The sequence below is a fragment of the Narcine bancroftii genome, chromosome 1 (assembly GCF_036971445.1).
Source record: "Narcine bancroftii isolate sNarBan1 chromosome 1, sNarBan1.hap1, whole genome shotgun sequence".
Lineage (NCBI taxonomy): Eukaryota > Metazoa > Chordata > Chondrichthyes > Torpediniformes > Narcinidae > Narcine > Narcine bancroftii.
In genome coordinates, this window is record NC_091469.1 from 157474355 (window position 1) to 157494671 (window position 20317).

Sequence of the window (20317 nt, forward strand, 5' to 3'; positions counted from 1 at the left end):
TGGCTTTTCTTGCTGGGCACTGGGACCTGCTGTGCTTGTCCCTCCCGCAGAAATAACATTTTGGGTTCGCACGGGTCAGTGTAGCAGCAGCCAACAGGCCGTCAGTATCTCGGGGGGTGGTAGGGTAGAAGGGCACTCTATTCACATCAGAACGTGGGTTCCAGTCCCTCGAGAACTCAGTGGACTTTAAGGCTGCATCCTCCATTGTGATTGCAATCCGGGCCACGTCCTCTAGTTTTTCTACCCCTTGCTCGAGCAAGAGCAGCCTCACTTCGTTCGATCGGAGCCCGGCCACATAGGCATCCCGGACGAGATCGTTTGTGATCTCGGCAGCAGTTTTGTCCACACAGTTACAGTCCTTGCCCAATGCCTTTAATACTTGTAAATATGCCCTGCTGGACTCGCTGGGCTGTTGCTTCCTCGAAGCAAGCACGAGCCGGGCATTAACTCTGTTCACCGGTTGATTATACAGTCCTTTCAGTACCTTTATGGCTGCGGTGTAAGTGGTCTCATCCTGGATGTTCTCGTAGACTCTCAAGGACACCATAGACAGCAATGCTGTTAGACGCTGGTTATCCTCCTCTACCTGAATGAATCTCAGGAAGTTTTCAAAGTTCAGCAGCCAGAAGTTAAAGGCTTTGAAGGCTGTAGCTGACTGTGGGTCGATATCAAGTTTTTCTGACCGAGTCAAACGCTCCATCCCTTCCAAAAAAAATTCTTTTGCTAATAAAATTGTAGAGCTCGTCGAAAGAATCAAACACTTGTTGATCCAAACCAAGGCTTTTATTAGCAAAAGACAAGAGCTCTTCACAGGTGGCCGACCAGTCTGGAATGATCCAACCTGGCTAGGGACACAACTCTTTACGGTCCAGACAGTAGGTGTGGCTTAGCTCTCAGCCAATCGCTGCAAGCACAGTCTAGATACAGTAACTATATACACTATGTACATTGGTGATAGATCTGTACGATCACAATGCCCACTTTCAAGGAGCTAAAAATCAGGACCCCCCGTTCCTTCTGCACATCAATGTTTATAAGAATCCTGTCGTTGTACTTTCCCCTGACCTTTAACCTTCCAAAGAGCTGCATCTTACTCTTGCCCCGATTAAATTCCGTCTGTCTTTAACGGATCTATTTTAGAATTCTTTGATAGCTCTCTGCACTGCTCACAAGTTCACATTTTGTGTCATCTGCAAACTTTCCTAATCCACCTACCTCCTTCTTAATCCAATCATTTCTCTACATTACCAACAATAGGCGTCTACTGAACGTTTACATTTTGTTTCACAGATGGGACTCAGTTCTCACCTTCTATTCTTCTCTGATGTACACAGGCATGGACAAATCTCCTGCGTCTGCTTGGATATACCCGATGACATTGTGGGAAAGATTTTTGGATCCAGTGATCATAATGCGATTCGTTTCAAGTTAATTAATGGGTAAGAAGATTCTGAACTGGACAAAAGCCAATTTTCAGGATCTGGAAAGGATCTGGATTGGGATGTTATTTTCTGGCAAGGATGCATCAGGTACTTGGATGCCTTCAAAGGCGAAATTTTTAGAGTACAGAGTTTGTATGTTCCTGTCAGGATTAAAGGCATATTGAACCTTGGTTTTCAGGGGATATTGGGATTTGGTTAAGAAGAAGAGGGAGGTGGGCAGCAGGTATCGGCAACAAGGAACAAGCAAGGTACTTGAGGAGTATAAAAATATCAAGAAAAAGCTCAAGAAGGAAATGATGAGGGTTAAAAGAAGAAATGAGGTTGCCTTGGGAGACAATGTGAAGGAAAATTTGAAGAGTTTCGACAGATGTTTTAAGAACAAAAGGATAGTCAGGGACAAAACTGGACCTCTTGAAGATATGATTGGTCGACTATAATCTTAAATGGAATTCTTTGCATCAGTATTCATTCAGGAAATGGGCATAGAGTCATGGGAAGTAAGGAAAACGAGCAGTGAGGTCATGGAACTTATACAGATTAAAGAGGAGGAGGTGCTTAAAACAAATGAGGTTGGATAAATCCCCAGGATCTGGCAAGATATTCCGTCGGACCTTTGGGGAGGCTAGTGTAGAAATTGCAGGGGTTCTGGGAGAAATATTTAAAGTGTTCTTAGCCATGGGTGTGGTACCGGAGAATTGGAGAGTGGCTCAGAGAACTATAGAACGCTACCGCATGGAAAACAGGCCCCTCTAGTCTTGCAACCGTCATCTCCCTAGTCCCACTGACCTGCACCCATTCCATCAACCTCCAGGCTTCTCCTATCTGTATGCTTATCCAATTTATTCTTAAAACACAAGATCGAGTCCACATTCACCACATCGGATGGCAGCTTGTTCCGCAATCCCACCACTGTCTGAGTGAAGAACTTACCCCTAATGTTCCCCTTAAACCTTTAAAATGATGACCTGTCATATTTATCTCCTCAAATCTAAGTGGGAAAAGCCAATTCGCATCCACTCTGTCTATACTGCTCAAACTCTTGTAAACCACTATCAAATTTTCCCTCATTCTTCTTCACTCCAAGGAGTAAAGTCCTAATCTCTTTAATATTTCTCGGTAACACAACTCCTGAAGACCCAGCAACATCCTAGTAAATCTTCTCTGCTCTTTCAATCTTATGACATCTTTCCTCTAGTTAAGTGACCAGAACTGCACACAATATTCCAAATTTGACTTCACCAATGTCTTAAACAACTCAATATAACATCCCAACTCCTACACTCAAGACTTTGATTTATAATGGCTGAGATGCCAAAAGTCTTTTTACAACCCTGTCCACATACGATGCCACTTTCAGGGGACAATGTATTGTTTCCCAGATCTCTTTCTCCTCTGCACTCCTCAGTGCCCTATCGTTTACTGTTTATGTCTTACCTGGGTTTCCCCTTCCAAAATGCATCACCTTGCACTTATAACCATTTACGGAGCGGAAACAGGCCATGTCGGCCTTTCGAGTCTGCACCAATTCACTAGAACAACTCCACTAGCTCAAATCTCCCACTCTCCACCAATACCCTCCAACCCCTTCACCTCCATGTAGACATCCAACCTTCTCTTAAATGACAGAAGGGACCCTGCTGCAACTATCTAATTCGGAAGATCATTCCATTATGCCACCACTCGCTGAGTGAAAAACCACCTCTAATATTTCTCCTAAAGTGTTGCCCCCTTACCCTTAACTCATGGCCTCTTGTTCCAACCTCTCCTGCCCTCAGGGGAAAGAGTCTGTTTATGTCTAGTCTATCTATTCCTTTCATAATTTTAAATACCTCTATCAAGTCCCCTCTCAGTCATCTACATTCCAATGAATAAATTTCCAGTCTCCTTAATATCTCCCTGTAATTCAGATGCTTTAAGCCAGGCATCATCCTTGTAAACCTTCTCTGCACTCTCCACCTTATCTATATCCTTGCCTCCATTAAACTCCATTTTCCATTTTTTGGCCCATTCTCCTAACTGGTCCAGACCCCTCTGCAAGCTTTGATAACCCTCCTCGCTGTCCACGAAGCCTCCTGTCCTTGTATCGTCAGCGAAATTGCTGATCCAATTTAACACATTATCATCCAGATCATTGATATAAATAAATAAACAACGATGGTCCCAACACAGACCCCTGAGGCCCACCACTAGTCATAGGCCTCCAATCTGAGAAGCAACCATCAACTACCACTCTCTGTTTCTCCCACACAGCCAATTTCAAATCCAGTTTACCACCTCTCCTTGAACACCCAGCATGATAACCTTCTGAGCTAACCTCCCATATGGGACCTCGTCAAAGGCTTTACTAAAGTCCACGTAGACAACATCCACAGCCTTTCCTTCATCCACCTTCCTGGAAACCTCGAAAAATTCTACAAGATTTGTTGAACATGACCTACCACACACAAAGCCATGCTGACTCTCTTTCATCAGCCCATGACTATCCAAATACCTATATATCCTGTCTCTCGGAACTCCTTCCAATTACTTACCCACTACTGACATCAGGCTCACCAGCCATAATTACCCAGATTATTTTTGGAGCCTTTTTAAACAATGGGACCTCATGAGCTACTTTCCAATCCTCCAGCACCTTACACATGGCCAAGGATCATTGGGCCAGGGCCCCTGAAACTGTGCTGGGACCATTGTTGTTTGTCATCTATATCAATGATCTGGATGATAGTGTGGTAAATCAGATTAGCAAGTTTGTAAATGACCCAAAAATTGGAGGCGTTGTGGACAGTGAGGATGGTTTTCAGTCTTGCAGAGGGATCTGGACCAACTGGAAAAATGGGCTGAAAAATGGCAGATGGAATTTAATGCAGACAAGTGTAAGGTGTTGGATTTTGGTAAGAAAAACCAAGGTAGCACATACACGGTAAATGGTCGGGCACTGAGGAGTGTGATAAAACAGAGGGATCTGGGAATATAGATAAATAATTCCCTGAAAGTGGTGTCACAAGTGGATAGGGTTGTAAAGAGAACTTTTGATATATTGGCCTTCATAAATCAAAGTATTGAGTACAGGAGCTGGGATATTATTGTAAAGTTGTATTGGACATTGGTGGAAGCCAAATTTAGAGTATTGTATGCAGTTGTGGTCACCAAAATACAGAAAAGATAATAATAAGCTTGAAAGAGTATAGATTGTAGATAGAAAGATTGAATGAGGATGTTGCCCAGACTTCAGGAACCGAATTACAGGGAAAAGTTAAGCAGGCTAGGTCTTTATTCCCTGGAGCGGAGAAGAATGAGGGGAGATTTGATAGCTATAGAAAAATTCAAGTAAGTATTCTTCACTGAGGTTTAGATGAGATACAACAGAGGATATGGGTTAAGGATTAAAGGGGAAAAATTTAGGGGGAACATGAAGGAGATAGTGGAAGTGTGGAATGGGCTGCCAGCTGAGGTGGTGAATGTGGACTAAATATTAGCATTTAAGTAGAATTTGGACAGGTACATGGATGAGAGAAGTATAGAGGGCTTTGGACTGGGTGCAGGTCAGTGGCAATAGACCGAATTATAGTTTGGCACAGACTAGAGGGCTGAAGGGCCTGCTTTCTCTGCACTGTAATGTTCTATGGTTCAATGGTTAATTTGTTTTTAAATATTTTTTTTTAATTTAGACATACAGCTCGGTAACATACCATTTTGACCCACAATCCCGTGCCGGCCAATTTACACTCAATTAACCTACACCCCCCAGTATACTATTTGAACAGTGCGAGGAAACCAGAGCCCCCAGGGTAAACACACGCAGACACGGGAAGAACGTACAAACTCCTTACAGACACCCCAGTCCCAATCGCTGATGCTGTAACGAAGTTGCGCTAACTGCTACGCAAGCTGAGCCCCCAAACCATTCTAAGGTGAGATGCCAGAAGAGTAGAAGGTGGTAAATGTTGTGTCTCTATTCTGGAATCGCTGCGGGGAAAACTCTGGCAGCGACAGGCCAGTGAGTCTCACATCTGTGGCTGGTAACTGACGAGAGTACCCTGAAGATGAAGGTAGACATATACTTGGATGGATATTAAGGAGCATGGTTTTGGAAGTGGAAGGTCCTGTCTCACAAATTTGTCTGAGTTCTTTGAAGATACGATCATGAAGGGCAGATCTGTATTTCATCAAGGCATTCGATTTGGTTCCGCCCAGTAGGCTGTTCCGGAAGGTTGGATCACATGGGATCCAAGGTGAGATAGCAGAATGGCTATAAAACTGGTTTCATGGAGGAAGTAGAAGGTGATGGTGGGAGGTTGTCTTTTGGACTGGAGACCTGTGACTAGTTGTGAGCTACAAGGTTTGGTGATGTGCCCTTTGTTTGTCATCTACGTTGTTAAGTGTCTGATATTGTAGATGGTGAAGATTGTTGCCAAAGGTTGCAACAGGGTCCTGCTAGGTTGGGAAGGGGTACAGAGGAATGGTTGAGGGAGTTTAATACAGAGAAAAATGCATTTTGGGAGATCTAATGTGGGTAGGACCCACACAGTGAATGGTGGGGAGCAAAAGGCACAGGTACATAGTTCCTTGAAAGTGGCATCACAGGTAGACAGGGAGGTCAAAAAATCCTCTGACACATTGACCTACATATTGAGCATTGAAGTTGGGAGGTCATGTTTCAGTTGATGTTGATGAAGACCCATTTGGAGTTTTGTGTTCATTTTTATTCACCGTGGTGCAGGAAAGATGTCAAACTGGAGAAGGTTTACAAAGATATTGGCAGGATTCACGGGCCTGAGCTACAGGGAGAGGTTGAGCCGGCTGGAGCTTTGTTCCTTAGAGTGTGGGTTGACAATGTGTGGTGTCACAGAAGTTTCCAATATAATGAGAGGAATGCGGAGAGTCTTTAGCCCAGAGTCGGGCAAATCAATTTAAATTGTGGAAAGATTGAACAGGAACCTGAGGGGTAACATTTTTGCACAGAAGATGGTGGGTATATGGAATGGGCTGCCAGAGGAGGTGGTTAAGGCAGGTTTGATAAAGATTTGGATGGATACACAGATAGGTTGGGTTTAGAGGAATATGGGCCAAATGCAGTCACATGGGTGTGGGTGTGGGTGGGACATTTTGGTCGTCATGGGTAAGCTGGGCCGAAGGGCCCGTTTCCATGCTGTGTGACTCGATGACAACCACTGCTAGTGACACGGAGATCCCAGGAAGCAGGAAGGAAGACACTGCGGTAAACCACTGCTGTATGTATTTGTCTGGTCAGGCACACCCATTGGCCCCTCCCACAGGCATCTGTATAAAGGTGACTGTTCCACGCCCCCCCCCCCCTCAGTGCAGGACAGTCGAGCTGTGTGGATATGACTTTGTTTTTTTAGTGAATAAAAACCTTTGGTTTCTCAACCTCAGTCTTTGAGTAATTGATGGTGCCTCAAAAACATGAGTGTAATCGTATTACTTTACTACCTAATAGAGCAGTGTTATGCAGTTATAAAAATATTTCAGTCTCTATTACTTTTTACCTTTTATAATGAGAGTCCCATGTTCCAGTTCAAATTTATCCTTTGGCTTCTCTTTGAGATCGACACGACACTTGATCTTCTTATCTTTGTCCTTCAGCATCAGCTTTTGAATGAGTATGGAGGCATCGTTCCTCCGTGGGTTCCCTCTTGCTTTGTAGCGACTTTCCTCATTCACCTCGATCTCATTCTTAAACTTACTTCCTATTTGATAATTTGTGTAATTGAAAAACTGATGGACATTCGTGTTTTTCCAGGCAATGCTGATGTTGCCACGATAGTCAGGGTGAGGGTGAATGAACTTGCAAAATAGAATCAGACGCTTCCCTTCTCGCCCCACCACCTTGTCTGGGGTCTCCATACTCCATCCGTTGCCAGAATGGCCTTGAGGACAAAGAAACATGATGTTAACGTGATGCCAGAAGTTTGTGGAGGTTTGGTACGACACCAGAAACCCTGGCACAATTTCTATAGATGTGCGGTGGAAAGTGTGCTGGCTGGCTGCATCACAGTCTGGTATGGGGACACCAATACCCCCCACCCCCCCAAGCGCAATGCTCTCCAAAAGGTAGTGCACACAGCCCAGGACACCATCGAGAACATCTCCAAGGAATGCTACTGTCGGAGAGCAACAACAATCATCAAGGATCCACACCACCCAGCACATGCTCTGTTCTGGCATCAGGAAAGAGGTATCGGTGCCACAAGACTCGCACCAGCAGGTTCAGGAACAGCTGCTACCCTTCCACTGTCAGACTCCTCAACCTCAGACTCAGTCAGGGACTTGTTTAAGGACTCTGACTTCTGCACTTTATTTATTTTTAAAATTGAATCTGTATTGCAGTGTTTACAGCTCTTTATTTGTTTACGTGTGTACTCTGTGTACAGTATTTTTGGACTACCAATAAGTGGTAATTCTGCCTCATCCACAGGAAAAGGAATCTCAGGGCTGTATGTGACGTAACTCAACCAATAAATCAGAAATTGGAAATCTAAAATGTTATCACTGAACTGAGGGCCACAGTCACCAGTGAAATGGGGTTAGATGACAGTAGAGTTGCGTTGCATTATGAGAGTCACATGCCACAGGTGGTGAGGGGAGAGAAGTGGAACAGGAGGAACAGAGACACTCCTCCCTGCGCCATGCCACGTGTCACATCTGTAAGCTGCTGTCTGGGAGAGAACTTCACGTTTACATCACTTTCTTCACAGCTTGCAGATATTTGTAGGAAAGGCACAGAAAAATCACAAAGAGTAGAAGGGAACTCAGATTGGGAAAACTTTAAAAAGCAATAAAGAACCACTAAGCAAGCAATAAAGAAAGGGAAATTAGAACACTAATGGTGGCACGATTGCTGTACCGGTTAGTGAAACACGGTTACAGTGCCAGCGATCAGAACCGGAGTTGGAATCCTGTTTGTTTGTAAGGGGTTTGTACGTTCTCCCCATGTCTGCGTGGGACTCCTTGGGGTCTCCAGTTTCCTCCTACTGTTCAAAAGCTTGCCGGAGGTTGTAGGTCAATTGGGGGTACAATTGGGAGACATGGTCTCATGGGCCGAAAGGGCCTGTTACCGTGCTGTATGTCTAAATTAAATTTTAAATTTAACCCTGGTCCACAACAGCACAGAAACAGACCCTCTGGCCCATCTAGTCTATGCCAAACTATTATCCTGCCCAGTCCCACTGACCTGCACCCAGACCCTATCCCTCCATACCCCTCCTGTCCATGTACTGGTCCAAATTTTTCTTAAATGTCAAAATCGTGCCTGGATCCACCACTTCAGCTGGCAGCTCGTTCCACACTCTCACCGCTCTCTGCGTGAAGAAGTTTCCCCTAATGTTTCCTTTAACATTTCGCTTCTTGCCTTTAATCCATGTCCTCTAGTTATCTTACACAGAACTCCATTTTCTCTCTGAATAAATTTCTGGCCTCTCTCTTCATCCAAGGTTCTCTGACCTTTGGCAAAAGCTGTTGTTCATTCATAATGAGTCAGTTGTATGCAGTGTGAATATGGTGGGGCAGCCTGGGGCCTGCTCTCTCACAGCTATGTCTCCATGTTCAATTCTGGCCTCCAGTACTGAGTGCAGTTGACTGCTCTTCCTTTCTCTGCAATCTGTGTGAGGTGGAAGGTCAAGCCAGAAGGCTGAGTACAGGGTTAATGGTTGGTTACTTAAGAGTGTGGATGGACAGAAGGACCTTCGAGTCTAAATCCATACATCCCTGAAGGTTGCCACACTGGTTGTTAGGATAGTTAAGAAGGCCTATGGGATGTTGAGCTTCATTCATGGGGGATTGAGTTCAGGAGTAGAGAAGGATGAGAGGAGATTTAATAGCGGTCTACAAGATTATGAGAGGCATAGATCGGGTGGGCAGCCAGAGCCTGTTTCCCAGGTCAGGAATAGCAAATACCTGAGGACACCTGTACAAAGTGAAGAGAGAGAAATTTAGGGGAAATATCAGGGGTAGGTCTTTTACACAGAAAGTTGTGAGGACCTGGGATGCCTTGCCAGGGATAAAGGTGGAGGCTGAAACATTAGGTGCATTGAAGAGACTCTTCGACAGATACATGGATGAAAGAAAAATAGAGGGTTACAGGGTTGGGTGGATTTAGTATTTTTTAAGGAATATATGGGTTAGCAAAATATCGAGGGCTGAAGGGCCTGTACTGTGCTGTAGTGTTCTATGTTCTGTGGGGGGGGGGGGGGAATCATTAATTCACTGAATGCTGTAGATTGCCTCGAGCATGTCAGGGCAATCCCACCTGTAGGTTGGCATGAATTTGAGGGGCTAAACAGCCAATTCCCCTGCTGCAGAACCCCATGACCCTATTGGCTATAGGTCGCAAGGATAATATGGTGACAGCATTTGTTCTTTGGGTTACCTGAATATTCGGAATCAGAACTTGTTGTCATGAACAAGTCACAAAATCCATTGTTTTGCAGCAGCATTTATATTTATATAAAACCACCCGACAAAAACAGATAGAAATAGTCCTCGGAAAGTCAAAGTAAAGCCACTGTTCATGGAGTTTTCAGAAATCTGATGGCAGCAAGGAAGAAACTGTTCTTGTATTGCTGAGTCTTGGTCTTCATGCTCCTGTAACCTTTTCCCGACGGTAACAGACTGAGAAGCGCATGGCCTGCGTGGTTGGGGGGTCTTTGAAGGTAGACGCTGCTTAAGACACCACCTCATGTCAGGTTTACCCTAACCCTCGATGGAGTGAAGACTGGTGCCTGTGATGTTGCAGGCCGAATTAACAACCCTCTGGCATTTATTCTTGTCCTGAGAGTTGGCGCCTCAGTACCAGACAGTAATGCAACCAGCCAGAATGTTTGATTTACAATGGTATAACAATGGAATTCTTAGTATTCACATTGGGTCATTCACAACTCGAGACCATAAGACATGGCTTCAACTGATTCCTGTGATAGAGGTAGTCTGATCTTTGGGAGAAGAAATTTCTCTTCATCTCAGTCTTGAATGGCCTTCTCCTTTATCCTCACCCAATACCATCTTGGTCCCAGACACCCACACTAACAGGATCATCCTTCCTGCATTTCATATGTCTAGCCCTGTTTGAATTTTGCTGGTCAACTTGGCCAGGAATGACAGAAATAGATCTTGGATTAATTCTGTCCAGCCCTGTTAGAATTTTGCTGGTCAACTTGGCCAGGAATGACAGAAATAGATCTTGGATTAATCCCACTTCCTGGGCCACAGCCCTGCTGGGCAGGACCTTTTACACATGATGAGAGTTGGCCTCAGCCATCCTTTAAAGCAATGAGATCCAGACTTTCACTATGAATTGAAGAAGGATGTTTTCCCAACTTCTCTACAATTAATTTAAATTAATGCTTTGTTTGCAGATGGAGGGAACCACCTCACCTAAACTTTCGCCTGCTCACTTTAAATGCTCTTCACCCTCTCTAAAGCATTCACATCCTTCCTGCGATGAGACAACCAGCTCTGAGTACAATATTCAGTGATCTAACCAGAGTTTTAGAATTACATCTTTATCATACAGCTCTTAAACTCAGTCCCCTTACTAAAGAATGTCACCACATGATACACCTTCTTAATCACCCTATCAACTAGCCTGGCAGCTGAGGAATCTATGGACTTAATCCCACACTTCCTTATTACTGCCATGAATCCATTCCCAGTATCCAGAATTCAATCAACCGGAAACTCAAGGAACTGGCAAAAAAATCAAGGAAATCAATAAAGAGAAAAAAAATTCAAGTGAACAAACTGGATGCAAATTCTCAGGTTTACCTCACTGAACTAGCAAGTGCCTCAATGCCTGCACATTCTTTTCACTGTAGCCACTTGCCAGGAGATGAGTTGGGTTGTCAGTGCAAGGAAAGTGCTCGAGGGTCCGACTGGGTCACTTGACTGGAGGTGACTCAGGTTGCGCAGAGAGTCTGACCTGGACTCTTGTGTGGAGGTGGGTCAGGTTGTCAGCATGGGGAAGGTGCGCCGAGGGCCTGACAGGAACACTTATGTGGAGGCCAATCTGGCTGTGCCGAGGTTCTGTCCGGGACACTTGTGTGGAGGTGAGTCGGGTTTGTCATTGTGTGGAAGCTACTCCAAAGGCCTGACCGGGACTCCAGAGCGATGCCATTTGCCAGTGGCATGACTCCCTCAAAGTGTTTCCCCATCCCTGCCTCGTAAAAGTCTTTATTTTTATTAGTATTGGGTATTACTAAAGTTTTATCTGTGATTATGGGGTTACTTATGAAAGTGGAATGGTTAGCATAACCCTGATACAGAGCCAGCGAGAGGGAATAAAATTTAAATTTAAATTTTGTAAGTATGGGAATTACTTTATTAAAGAGAACATTACATAATTAAAGACTACAATACTGATTTTTTTTTAATTACTTTACATTTTGCACTGTCTTTTATCTTTTAAACAGTGTATTCTTAATGCAGGTGTATTAGGCATTGGAATAATGAGTCTCTGTCAACCGTAAAATTCTCATATCCCACATCTGCACTCCCCGTAAGTGTCAGATAATGGGGACTTTATTGTAATAACCTTGTATTACTCAAATTTGATCTTCCAAAATATTTCACTTCACACTCTTCCAGGTTGAATTCCATCTGCCACTCTATATGCTCTCTATATCCATTTGTAACCTACCACAACCTTCTACACCACCCACAACAGCTCCAACAAGTGCACTACCCATATCGGATGCACAATTGGAGCTCATAAAATCAGAGACAAGGAAAGATGAATTACTGAGACAACTGAGAACAAACATCTTGGATGAATGTCCTAACATGAAGCAGGACTGCTCACCTGACGTTGCAGAGTACTGGAAGTGCAGGGTGGAACTATCAGTGGTTGAAGACATCATCTACAAAGGAAGTAAAATCCTTATCCCAAAGAGTCTGAGAAAAGAGATGCTAAAAAGGATCCATGGAGGACATTTCAGAATCAAAAAGTGTAAGGAAAGAGGACGAGAGGTGATGTACTGGCCAAGAATCAACAAAGATATAACAAATGAAGTGTCAAACTGTACAATATGCTGGAAATATCAAGCAAGTGATCCTACAGAACCACTGAAACCACATTCAGGACCATACAGACCTTACCAGAAGGTGGGCGCTGACCTATTTGAATGTCAAGGGAAGGACTATCTTGTAGTAACAGACTATTACTCCCCGTATCCAGAGGTGTGTGGACTGAACACCACCACTGCAGATGCTGTAATAACAGGTATGAAAGCCATATTCTCCAGACATGGTGTCACAAGCAAGGTCTTCACAGACAATGGACCCCAGTTTTGAAATTCAAAGTTCCGACAGTTTGCCAAAGGGTGGGACTTTATACACACCATGCCAAGTCCCCATTTTCAACAGTCCAATGGTCTAGTGAAAAAATCAGTACAGACAGTGAAAAGACTGATGAACAAGGCAAAAGACAGTGGAACGGACTTCTACCAGAGCATGCTAGTATACCGCACAACGCCACTCGAGCGTGGAATGTCACCAGCACAACTCCTTATGGGACGTAGGGTAAGAGCAAACCTACCCATTCAGGAGAACTTCCTAAAAATAAAAGAGGGGAAGAAAGTGAGAACGTTCAAAGAACAGCAGAAAGAAAAGCAAAAGTATTACTTTGACAAAGGAAAAAAAACCTACTGGAACTCTACACTAGTGACCAAGTAAGGCTAAAAGACAAAGCAAACTTATGGACTCAGAAGGGAACTGTCCTTAGTGAAGTCCAACCAAGATCACACACCATTCAGACAGATGAAGGTACTGTTCTGAGAATAAATCATCGAGACCTTCAAATGAGACCAGCCACAGTAGATGGAAAGAGGGATACTGTTGAGGAACCTGAATGCACAGCTGAGGAGACATCATCTGAGGGAACAACTCAGATTCAAGGACAATCAATCAGGAGGTCAAGACACGTGGATCCACCTAAGAGACTCATTGAGCAAATTTCAAGACTCCTTATTCACTCTTCAGGTTTTAGTGGATGTAAATGTGAACACACAAAATAAGTTGAAAAAAATGTTAACAATGTTGATAATAATGAAAATGTTAGTTCCTGGTATTAAAGTTAAAATTGCAGTTATACAAAGAAAACATGTTTTAAGAAAGGGAGATGTAATAATAATGATCATGTTTTTATGGCCACTGGCTCCTGTTTGATTAGTCTTGGCTGCCAGCAGGGGACTGACACAGAGCAGAAGACTGCAGCATGTAACATCTGTAATGGAGGCTGCAGCCTCATGGGCTGTTTACATCAACTTTAAAGTAAAGAACCTTTTCCTTCATCCATGTATTGTCGAAGAACTCACACGTATGAATACAAGATGAAACACTGACCTTCCAATTTCAACTTACAATAACACGCCTTATTCCTGTCTAAACAAAAACCAATTCTGTCTATTGTTCTGGGGAAGTAAAACACGCAAGTCTGCAGACACGGTGGTTGAAGTAAAAACACAATGCTGGGTAACTCAGCAGATCAATCCCCTTTCTATAGCAAAGATGAAGATACATAACCAATGCTATGGGCATGAGCCCTTCATCAAGGTCTAGTGTCTGTTGTACTTTTTCCTCTCCTTCTGAGTATACTCCAGGCAGTTGGGCATGTCCAAGTAACAAATTATAGACCCATAGTAACTTAACTCTGATCTTACCTGCCATGTGACCACCCAATGAGAGAAAGTCTCTTCGTTACCCATAGCCTGACCAGAACTTTGCTCCATCCTTGACCAGTTTTTCACTCTCTCAAATCTGATGAAGCGTTTTTCATATGAATCAGAACCTGCCTCTCTTTCTCTGTACGTTGCCTGACCTGTCAAGCTTCCTCAGCATTTTCTGTTTAAATTCCCAATTTTTATTCTCCAACATGTAGCATGATCAGTAGCCTCTCGCAGACACGAAGTAAGGGCCAGAGGCTTTATTGATCTAAAGGTCCAAGCATGCCACAGCATGCTGCTGGCTCAGGTCCAAGGTATGAGGGAGGACACTATGGCTCTCGCCCTTTATTAGGGGTCTTGAGAGGAGGGGCTACTGGTTCAGCAGGTGGGCCAGCCTGCCCAGCTTAGTGGGGAATGTGCCTGCAATACCATATAACGATTACAGTCCAAGCAACATTTTAGTCAATCTCCTCTGCACTCTCTCTACCTTATTGATATCCTTCCTATAATTTGGTGACCAGAACTGCCCACAGTATCTAAATTTGACCTCACCAATGCCTTGAATAGACTGAACATTACTTTCTTGCTTTGATTTATAAAGGCCAGCATACCCATAGCTTTCTTCACCGCTCTATCTACATGAGATTCCACCTTTAAAGAACTATGAACCATTATTCCTGGATCTTTCTGTTCTTCTGTATTCTTCAATATGTACAGTTTTATTTTTTTCCAAAATGAAACACTTCATATTTATCAGCATTAAACTTCATCTGCCATCATTCAGCCCACTCTTCTAAGCCGTCCAAATCCTTCTGCAGCCTCTGAGAACCATCTTCACTATCCACAACTCCCCCTATTTTTGTATCGTCCACATATTTACTAACCCAATTTATCATTCCATCATCCAAATCATTAATGTAAATGACGAACAACAAGGGACCCAACACCGATCCCTGAGGCACACCGCTCGTCACCGGCCTCCATCTTGACAGATAGTTATCCAGCATGACTCTCTGGTATCTCCCTTCTAGCCACCGTTGAACCCATCAGACTACCTCAAATTTAATACCTAGTGCCTGAACCTTCCTCAACAATGTGGAAACTTATCGAAGGCCTTCCTGAAATCTATATAGATATCATCTACTACTCTACCCTTATCAACCTTCCTAGTCACCTCCTCAAAAAATTCAACAAGATTTCTCAAACATGCTCCACCCCTTCAGCCATGCATTTATCCTCCACCTTCCTGCCCTCACTATTGTGTGGCACAGATAGTAGTCCAGAGATTACCCCCTTTGCCCTCCTTTTTAGCTCCCTATACTTTTTTTTAGGATCTCTACCACTCTTCCTCCCTCTGTTGTTGGTACCAATGTGTACCTTGACCTCTGGCTTATTTCCCTCCTTCCCAATTCTGTCTGTTGTTCTGGAAGTAAAACACGCAAGTCTGCAGACACGGTGGTTGAAGTAAAAACACAATGCTGGGTAACTCAGCAATGCTGGGTAACTCTGGGTATACTAACCACGGGAAGCTATATCCCGGACTCTGGCACCAGGGAGACAAACCACCATCCGGTTCTCCTTAGCGTGTCCACAGAATCCCCTATCTGTCTTCCCAACTATTGAGCCCCCTATGACTACTGCCCTCCTCTTCCTTTCCCTACGCTTCTGATCTACAGGGCCCGACCCTGATCCAGAGGTACAGCTGCTGATGCTTTTCCCAGCTTGGCTGTCTCCCCCCTGCACCCCCCCCCCCACCACTACCACAGTACTCAAGGAGTACCTATTGTTGAGGATTACAGCCACAGAGGTTCTCATTAGCACCTTACTCTTCCCCTTCCCTCTCCTAACTGAAACCCACTGCTCCTCCTCCCGTGGCCCTGGTGAGACCACCTGGCTGTAACTCCTGTCTATGATGTCCTCACTCTCCCTGACCCGGGCAAGGTCGCTAAGCTGCAGCTCCAGTCCCCTAACACGGCCCTTGAGAAGCTCCAGCTCAACACACTTAGTGGAGGTTAGAAGACACCAGGACCTCCCACATCCAGCGCTGAGAACAGCAAACTGCTCTCACTCTCACTTCCTCTCTCCCTCTCACCTCAAAAATGCCATGTTCCACCACACAACAAAGACAAATAAATACCAATATCCCTGTTGCCTCAGATGGTTAAACAAGGCACCTGTAGATGCTGTGGAACTGGAGCAATAAACAAGCAGTGGAGAACTCAGAAAGTAAAACGTCAATTGTCCTTTGGCTTCCATGTGTTACCTGCGTGACCTTGTGTTGCCCAAGTTGCCCTCACAGTTGCTTCCTGCATCTTTGAAATTTTTTACATTTTTTAAAATTTAGACATACAGCTCAGTAACAGGCCCTTTTGGCCCACGAGCCTGTGCCACCCAATTAACCTAAACCTCCCCCCCCCAATCCGTTTCCAATGATGGGAGGAAAGCAGAGCCCCAGGGAAAACCCACTGTGACAGAATATTTAGAGGTGGTTTGGGAGGAATTGTTCGAGCAGCTTTCTCACTCACACATTGTAAAACACAGAATATTTACAGGACTTTTGCAGAATGATTTTTGCAGGAGGCAACAAAGTTACACAATGCAGCTTACCTGGGAGAGCATGTGATGATTGCAGGTAGAAGATAGGAGTTTTGCTCTCAGAGAGGGAGGGTATGAAACAGAGAGAAAGGAGACAGAAGGACTCCTCTTATTTATCAGTTCCAGAAGGACAATCTGGCAAACTTTGGAAGGCTGCCTGGTCAACGGAGAAGACTGGCTGTCTGAAAGTTGACCTGAAAGAAAGAGGATCATCTGGAGAACCCCGAAGGGGGCAAGTTTCGTCAGCAAGACTGATTGAGAAGGAATCAGTTGCGGATGTCCTGGAACAGGAATCTCTCTCTGAAAACAAGCAAGAATCTTCCTGAGTGGTAATCATTTGCCTGTTAAGCACCAAAGCCTGGTGAACTTTGTTATTGTTAACTTCTGTGCACAGAACAAGAATTGCCTGCAACCAGTGAGATTGGACTGTGATCCAAAGAACTTTTCTAATCTTAAATTGACATTACACACACCTGCGCTTAGTGTTAGAGAGGGGATTGAGTAGTTAGGTAGATTAGTTAAGTAGGTTAAGTAATAAGTTGAAGTTTAGTTCTGTTTTCTCGTTCAAATATAATTAAAAGCTACTTTTGTTTAAGTAACCCTGTGTTGTGGTGAATATCTATTACTGCTGGTTTTTGGTGTCCTCTGGACTCCGTAACACCACACAGACAGGGGGAGAACATACCATCTCCTTTCAGACATTTCGAACCCCAGTCCCACTTGCTGGCACAGTCATGGCATTGCACTAACCACTGCACAGACTATACCTCCCCTCCACCAACAGTTCCACCCATCTACAGGAAGCAGCAGAGCTTGACCTCATTTACTGAATTTGTGTTGTTCTTATTTAGTTTATCAAACATATATGACCTCATATTTTCCCATTATTACACCCCATCTTTACTTCCTTGTCCACTTATCTTACTTGTCTATCCCCCACTCCCAGCTCCCTTTCCCGCTGAGCTTTTGGTCGTTAGCAAACCCAATAAATTGCTTGCAGTCTCTGCTCCTGTGTGAAGTCATCATTATATAGGATTGGCGCAGGCCCTCAGCCAACTGGTCACAGGCTTCCCAATGGAAAAGCAACCCTCCACTAACCACCACCCACAATCACATACACACAAGCCCACCACCCCTCCAGCAACTCCATCTTTACCAAACATTGCCTCCTTAGAACCAGAGAACATTACAGCACAGAAATAGGTCCCTTCGGCCCCTCTTGTCTGTGCTGAACCATCTTCATTCCATTGTCCTGCACCAGTCCATAGCCCTCCATACCCATCCCATTCATGTACCTGTCCAAATTCTTCTTAAATGTTCAAACTGTCACTATATTCACCACTTCAGCTGGATGCTAATGTTCCCCCTAAACCTTTCCCCTTTCACCTTTAACCCATGTCTTCTGGTTTGTATCTCACCTACTCATAGTGGAAAAGGCCGATCTACATTTACTCTGTCTATCGATCTCGTAATTTTAAATACCTCTATCAAATCTACCCTCATTCTTCTACACTCCAGGGAATAAAGTTTAAACCTGTTTTCCAAGAAAGCAGAGGCCCTGCAGCGCTTTCTTGAATGTCACATCAATGTGCTTGTCCCAACTCAGGTCATTGGAGACATTTATTTGCAAGAACCTGGCACAGGGTTGGCCCCTGTAGGCCAGAGGGTAGGGAAAGGAAGAGGAGGGCAATAGTTATAGGGGGACTGATAGGGGATTCTGTGGTGACGATAAGGGAAACTGGATGGTGGTTTGCCTCCCTGGTCCCAGGGTCCGGAATATAACTTCTCGTGTCTGTGACATCCTAAAGGGGGAGGCTAATGAGCCAGAGGTCATGGCCCATGTTGGTACCAAAGACATAGGGGAAGGAGGAAGTGGTCGTGAAAAATGAATACAGGGCATTAGGTAGGGAGCTGAGAAGAAGGACCGCAAACGGGGTAATCTCTGGATTACTTCCTGTGCCACATGACAGTGAGGGCAAGAATAGAATCAGGTGGAGGTTAAATGTGTGGCTAAAGGGGTGGAATAGGAGTCAGGGATTTGAGTTCTTGGGTCACAGGGACCTATTCTGGGGGAAGTGGGACCTGTACTGAATGGACGGGTTACAACTGAACCCCAGAGTGACCAGGATCCTGGCGGGGCATTTGCTAGGGCTACTAAGGGGGCTTTAAACTTGTATGGTTGGGTGAAATAGAGATGTTTTGTCAGCAAAGAGAAAAGGCTTATAGACAACATTTGGAGGTGGAACAGCAGTTGATTGAGGAGGAAAGGGATAGATACTATGATGGGGGAGGGAAGATGGTGACAAATAATAGTGTGGATGGCAGAGGGGGGGGATAGGTAGAAGGTAAGATGCAGGAAGTCTCTGAAATGCATTTACTTCAATGCAAGGAGTGTTGTAAGGTGGACGAGTTGAAGGTGTGGATAGACACTTGGCAGTATGATGTGGTGGCAATTAATGAGACGAGATTGCAGGAGGGATGTGATTGGCAGTTAGATATTCTGGGATTTTGCTGCTTTAGGTGTGATAGAATTGGAGGGGTGGGGGGGTGGTGGCTTTACTTGTCAGGGAAAATATTACTGGGGTGCTGAGGTGTGATTGATTGGAGGCCTCATCAAGGGAGGCAGTGTGGGTGGAATTAAAAAATAGAAAAGGTGAGGTTACAATTATAGGGGTGTATTATAGATCACCTAGTGGGGAGAGAAATAGAGAAAATGTGCAAGGAAATAGCTGAGATGTGCAATAAGCACAGAGTTGTGTTAGTTGGGGATTTTAATTTTCCTAATATAGATTGGGAAATGCATTCAGTGAAAGGGCTGGATGGCTTAGAGTTTGTAAAATATGTGCAGGATACCTTTTTGCAGCAATAGGTTGAGGTACCCATTAGGGAAGGGGCAGTTTTGGATCTAATATTGGGGAATGAGATAGGGCAGGTGACGGAGGTGTGCGTTGGAGAGCACTTCGATCCAGTGGTCATGGTACCATTAGTTTCAACATAATTATGGAAAGGGATAGGTCTGGTCCGATGATGAAGGTCTTTGAGTGGGGGAAAGCCAGATTTGATGAAATGAGAAGGGGTTTGCAAGGAGTGGTTGGGCTGATTCGTTTTTTGAGAAGGAGGTGGAGGAGAATTGGAGGGCATTTAAAGGTGAGATTTTGAGGGTACAGAATCTTTAAGTTCCTGTTAGGATAAAAGGCAGAACCAAATGTTCAAGAGAGCTGCGGTTTTCAAGAGAGATTAGGAAATTGGTTTGAGATAAGAGGGAGGCCTACAGTAAATTCAGGAAGCAAGGGATGGATGAGATGCTTGAAAGATATATAGATTGTAGAAAGAATCTTAAGAAGGAAATTAGGAAAGCGAAAAGGAGGTACGAGGTGGCTACAGCGAATAAGATGCAAGTAAATCCAAAGGGTCTTTACAAATATACGAATAGCAAAAGGAGAGTGAAGGATAGAATTGGTCCACTGGAAAATGGGAGCGGACAACTGTATGCGGAGCTGAATGAGATGGGGGAGATATTGAATGAATTCTTCTCGTTGGTATTCACTAAGGAAAAGGATATGGAATTGTGTAGGATAAGTGAAGCAAAAGAGGTAATTATGGAAA

The 20317-nt window shown here is 44.3% G+C and overlaps 1 protein-coding gene across 2 annotated transcripts in view; it reads right to left on the reverse strand.

Moving 5' to 3' along the window:
- The window catches only part of LOC138765294 (uncharacterized), a 93182-nt gene that overhangs the window by 53020 nt on the left and 19845 nt on the right, over positions 1-20317 (reverse strand). For both annotated transcript variants that reach the window (XM_069942345.1, XM_069942340.1), the window contains exon 2: positions 6950-7330. In XM_069942345.1, coding sequence (XP_069798446.1) covers positions 6950-7330 — 381 coding nt within the window. The remainder of the gene's footprint in view (positions 1-6949; positions 7331-20317) is intronic.